At 37.0% G+C, this 6145-nt stretch overlaps 1 protein-coding gene across 1 annotated transcript; it reads left to right on the top strand.

The window, feature by feature from the left end:
• On the top strand, positions 1-4906 carry LOC108724301 (sodium-dependent neutral amino acid transporter B(0)AT3). The gene is made up of 13 exons (XM_018450618.1): positions 1-226; positions 314-494; positions 567-682; positions 757-864; positions 947-1030; positions 1139-1300; positions 1368-1478; positions 1561-1762; positions 1952-2154; positions 2212-2413; positions 3577-3736; positions 3802-4065; positions 4485-4906. Exons 1-13 carry the CDS (start codon positions 44-46, stop codon positions 4681-4683), a joined length of 2175 nt encoding a protein of 724 aa, XP_018306120.1. The 5' UTR covers positions 1-43; the 3' UTR covers positions 4684-4906.
• Positions 4907-6145: the final 1239 nt, after the last annotated feature.

Here is a 6145-nt window from a genome sequence, read left to right as displayed (position 1 = left end):
CGAGATTTGACTTGAAAAAGACTAAAACGAAAAGAGAGAAGATATGGCGAACACGGCTCACCTCGTTCGCCGGCAAAGTTCCCGCGATCTAAAGCCCCAGAAAAGCATCGATAAGCTCGAAATGAAAGAGATGCGTGGTAGATTAGTGGTGGATAATCGGAAGAACGTCGCCACTGTCAATTACGGGGCCACTAATGCGGCCTTCGAAGACACCAGCCCTAACAAGGTACATGACTATTTATGGTCATCCTTCTGCAAGAGACACATCGAATAAATTTCACATGAAATTAAATGAATTTGGCTTTATCCACAGAACAAAATAGGAAACGGCCCCGGCAACAATGATGGCAAGGCGACTTTTCGACCGGAAGCGGGCGAAGATGAGCGTGAAAATTGGGATAGTAAGCTCACATTTCTCTTGGCGACAGTAGGATATGCAGTAGGCCTTGGAAACGTATGGCGGTTCCCTTATCTAGCTCAGAAGAACGGTGGAGGTTCGTTCGTTTCGTACAGATCGCTCAAGCTTTTTCTCGTACAATTCTAACCACGAGTTCTAATATTTATAGGCGCTTTTCTGATCCCTTATTTCGTGATGCTGGCCATCGAGGGTATTCCTATATTTTATTTAGAATTGGCAATCGGCCAGAGACTAAGAAAAGGCGCTATTGGAGTATGGAATCAGGTGAATAGAAAAAAATTCAAATGAATAAATTGAAGCAAATATTTGAAGATAAATTTTTTACTGTATCTTGAAAGGTATCCCCGTATATGGGCGGCATCGGAATTAGCAGTGCCATAGTCTCCTTTAACGTGGCTCTTTACTACAATACAATTATCGCCTGGTGCCTATTTTATTTCGTTCAGGTAAACAATTAGGATCTGCTTAATTTCGTTATTATTGACATGTCGGGCGGAATCACTCATAGAAATCTGAATCTGTTCAAAGAGTTTCCAATCGCAACTACCATGGGCAGAGTGTCCCAATAGGTATTTCCAAAATGGATCTTACGCACCTGAACCTGAGTGTTTGGTAATACCAAAATTTAATACGATACAATATAAATCATTCCACTGCCTATGTGCATTTGTGCGCATATTAAGCTCGGTTTTGTTTATAATGTGAGACTTGGGTCAACAGGTCAGTAGCCCTACGCAATATTTCTGGTATCGAACCACTCTGATGATATCTAAGGACATAAATACCCCAGAAGTGTTTAATTGGAAAATTGCTCTGGCACTAATTATCGCTTGGATTCTCGTCTACATGTGCATGATTAAGGGTATCGCGTCTTCAGGCAAGGTATAGGAGCTTTTATAGTTAAAATTAGTTATTATAACTCTTCAAGTGATCAGTTTGATTTCTTTAGGTCGTATACGTAACCGCCACGTTTCCATACATTGTCCTGATTATTTTCTTCTTCCGAGGCGTGACGTTGACGGGTATGTCGGACGGTCTGCGGCATCTCTTCACTCCAAAAGTGCGTTCTCATAATTTCTTTTTACATTCAAATTATTAATAAACAAAGTTTAAGTAACTACCGATTCACTTTTGCGTTTTAGTGGTGGACGTTGACCGATCCTGTAGTTTGGCTGGAGGCTGGAACGCAAATCTTTTTCTCCTTAGGCCTAGCTTTCGGCGGTCTGATAGCGTTCTCTTCGTACAACCCAGTGAATAATAATTGTTATCGTGACGCCATCATGGTCAGCCTGACGAATTGCTTCACGTCTATGTTCGCGGGAATCGTCGTCTTTTCGATCATAGGTACGTGTGATTTTTTTCTTCTGGAAATTTCTGATTTCTACTTTTTCTACTAAAACTTTTAGAGGAAATGTCACTCTTAGAGATTCAAAATTGAACCATTTTTTTAAAGACTGGCTCAATTTTCACTCTTTAAAGTGAGATTCCATTCTAAAGAATTTAGAAAGTACACTTTTGATTTTGTTTGAACAGGGTTTAAGGCTACCATGGTTTACGAACAATGCTTATCGGAAAAGAATAACACGTTAATGAGTATATTCGGTCATGTCGATAAAATACCTGAAGACATCCCGATTGCTGGTACGCTGCTAAATGTCACAGATGGAAATGGATCACTAGATAATTTGATAATGCCAGAACTGCCCGAATGCGATTTGGAGAAGGAGTTAGATAACGTGAGTATAAAAGGGACTTTTAACGTTAATTATGAGTAACGATTACAATAATTACAGTCGGCGTCAGGCACAGGTTTGGCGTTTATCATCTTCACCGAAGCGATCAATCAGTTTCCTGGTGCTCAATTTTGGTCGGTATTGTTTTTCCTGATGCTATTCACCTTAGGAATCGATTCCCAGTTTGGTACTTTGGAAGGTGTTGTTACTAGCATCGTCGATATGAAACTCTTCCCGAATTTAAGAAAGGAGATTTTGACAGGTATTTTTTGCAATAGTGAAAAGAATAGCGAAAGAAGTAATGGATAGGGGAAACCGGGGCTAAGTGGGCACCTTTTCTTCAATTGTAATTTTCAATAACAAAGTAAATGATTTTAGTCAAATGATTAGTAGCGTTTTATAGAGTGATTATAAGACTACAAGATGGCAATAAAAAGTTTTGGTGTTTGCAACTTCATTTCATCCATATACACAAAAAATGATGTGATTCGGAAAATTAAATCTCAAAAATTACTTTTGACTATCGAAAACACGTTTAACTACCTAAACATAATAACGCGGCGCACCTAAACTAACCAAACTTCGTTGGTAAAGAAGACACACGAGATTTCACCTACAATATAAATTGGAAATTCATAAGATATATTTTTGCCACTTAAAATTCAAATGCCCACTTAGCCCCGGTCTCACTCCCCTCCCTACTCTTTAAATTCTTTGGAGTGGAATCTCATTCTAAAGAGAGAAAACTAAGCCAGTCTTGAAAAAGAGTAGTTTAATTTTCAATCTTTAAGAGTGAGGTTTCACTCTTCAGAGTGAGATTTATTCAAAAATTTTAGAGATTAAAATAATCGGCGGTGACACGCGTTATTTGTTTCTGTGTAAACAATTTATTAAATTGGATCACACTTATTAATTCATTTAATTACTCAAATAAGTATATATATTATATGATTATATCCAATTGGTTGACTACTGTATGTGTATGTGTAAGTTGCATCAATTCGATGAGTGACAATCTACTTTCTCCTGTTGTTTCTTTAAAAAACAAATAATTTTATATATTTCTTTGATATTATCAATCTCAATTTTTTTTTATAGCTTCACTTCATAAGAATTACTTGTTTCTTTCTGGCCAGTAAATTAGGATGAATCTAAAGAATCTCTTTGATATGTTGGATGGTTGGCACCATGGTTGATGCACTACTTGCACAAGATAGAATTATTATGTTTAATTCCGTTGAGAATGACTTGAAGTAAGTCGAAACGCGTACGGATTTTATATCGACATTATATACTTTTATATTAAAAATGGACTTTTAAACATATCCATGATTATACTTGCGCACAAAGTATTGCGCTGACTCCTACTTCCTCCCCTTATATTCTTGTCTTTAATACATTAAAATAAATTCGATTTTATGCCAGGTGTTATTTGTTTGGTGTGCTGTATAATTTCTATGGCCTTCGCTCATGGAGCTGGCAGTTACGTCTTCGTACTGTTCGATAGTTTCAGCGGAAACTTTCCATTGCTCATAATTGCGTTCTTCGAATGTATAGGAGTGTCCTATGTTTACGGTTTGAAGAGGTAAGTGCACAAGGATCAGAGATGTGTTTATCGGTACAAATATTTTGTATTTGCGATGATTCCAGATTCGCTGACGATATCGAATTGATGACCGGCAACCGGCCTGGCCTCTACTGGTTAATATGTTGGAAGTATCTTAGTCCATTGGCGATGTTGAGTATTTTGATTGCGTCTTTTGTCGAAATATTTTTCGAAGGAAGCGGTTATCCAGCCTGGGTGGCGAGTAAAGGCATTACGGAGAGACAGGAATGGCCCGTTTGGGCTTTAGTGCTCATCGCCATTCTTATTCTTACTTCCGTTTTATGGATACCCGCAGTTGCTATTTGCAGGTTGGTATTAATACTCTTAATACTAATATAATTAATACTCTTTTAATACTAATATTATATTAATTATTATGCATTAATTAATAACATTAATTATAACACTAACATTATAGGAAAAATAATGCCAATGAGAGCCGATACAGTTGTATGTGTGTAATCTAAATATAATATGTGTCAATCATCAATTACAGATGTTTCGATCATAAGATTAGGTCCTCCTTAGTGTCGAAACATCTGTTATTTAAATTACACACGTACAACTGTGTCGGCTGTTATTGGCATTATTTTTCCTTTATTGATTTAATCTTTGCAGTCTTTCAATTTTAATTGTTATTAACATTATAATATTAATATTGATCAACCGTGATGATACCGTATTTTACTTTATATGCATTTTATCAATCTTCAATGATCCTTTCTAGATATTTTGGAATTCTCATCATTGACGACAACGAAAAGGCCTGGTTCCCCGCGGCGGACTTGAAAGAATTCCACGGAATTATGCCGCATGAAGTGACAATGGCTGAGACATTGCTGTTTTGCATCAGGAGTGATGGTTCCGAAGGATTGTGCTGTCCTACGGGCGGTCCCAGTGACGATGAAGATGAAGATCTCACCTAGGATCAATCTCGATCGCGACGCGCGTTTCCGTGGATGATTTCGTCTCAAGAAACGCTCTATCTCATTCTGTGACGACCATTTTCGACTGCTGCTGTTGCCGTTTTGTCGAAAATGGCTGCAATCCATTTTGGTGAATCTGGTCGATTTGTAGTCAGCGCATCCGCGTGGTAGGATCTTGTCTATTGCGTCAATTAACGTAAGCTTCGGCGATAGAAGCCGTTCCTTCATAATTCAAAGACGGAGATATACGTTCATAGAAGATTAATTTTATTTTTCTTCTTTTTTGATCATCTTTAATAGTTAACTATTAAATTTAAATCTTTATTTAAAAAAACTCTGATTAAAGGTGTTTAGTTTAGGATTTAGGAGTTAACTGGTACCGATGAGGTATTCTCGATAAATATGTATACATGTTTATTCGAGAATGTTTTTAAATGTATCTCCGCCTGAGAGATATAATTTGTTTGCAATTTTGAGTTTCTTAACTATGCAAAATGGCTTTCGAAGCTTCGCGAATACCGAAGCATATTAGTCAACAATCTGCATACAGTTTTCGAACGAACACAATCGCGCGTCGCGTGGACGGTAAAGAAAAGTAATCTTTCGCGGAGAAAATTGCCTATTATATAAGTTAACGATGAAACATTTACTCTTTAGCGATTGCGATTAACGTCAAATTCACAATAAGATTAGCGGTAGGAGCCGTCCAGTGGACTTGGGTGGATATACCCAAAATATTGTTTTAGATAGATAGCCTTGGATCAAAACATTTGGATCCTTAGATCTATGGATATTTAAAGAATGAAGATTTTGAACATCAATGGATCTAAAGATCTAGGTTGTGTTCGCTTTGGCGCTCACAACGCTTTAAGCATCCTTGTTTAAATATTAAACAAAGACAATTGATGTTCACAAGCGCTGTAAGCGATAAAGCGATCGCCCTAATCCTATAAATAGTCAAGAATCCAAGAAAGCAAATAAATAAATAAAAAGTTGGGGATATTCAGGTATATAAAAGCATAAGGCAAGCTCGGATAAGGTTCTCAGAAAATTCAAATATATAAATTTAAGATATAAACATCCGAAAGAATACGAGATTCTGCCAAAGATCTAAGGATCCAGGAATCCACGATTGACTACGTGGATTGATAATGTGACAACAATGAACATAAAGAGGATAAAATTGATGACAATAATAATTGGACTAAATGCTTGACAATAATATTAACAGTGCGTAGCATGTGATGCGCACTAGAGGATGCCTGAAAAGCCGGAAGGCAATTAATTCGACCGATAGAACTAGTTTCTTCGGACTAAGATATTATCATCGTCCCAGCCATAGATTAATCAATTAATTAGTTTTACGTAGGTCAATTATGATTCTGACTTTATCCTGTTATATATGTTCAAATTCGACCTGTTGTGAGATTCTCTAAACGTTTTATCGACAATTGTCGCTATC

The sequence above is a fragment of the Mycetomoellerius zeteki genome, unplaced genomic scaffold, assembly GCF_001594055.1.
Source record: "Mycetomoellerius zeteki isolate Tzet28-1 unplaced genomic scaffold, Tzet1.0 scaffold106, whole genome shotgun sequence".
Lineage (NCBI taxonomy): Eukaryota > Metazoa > Arthropoda > Insecta > Hymenoptera > Formicidae > Mycetomoellerius > Mycetomoellerius zeteki.
This window is presented reverse-complemented; position numbering and strand designations above follow the sequence as displayed.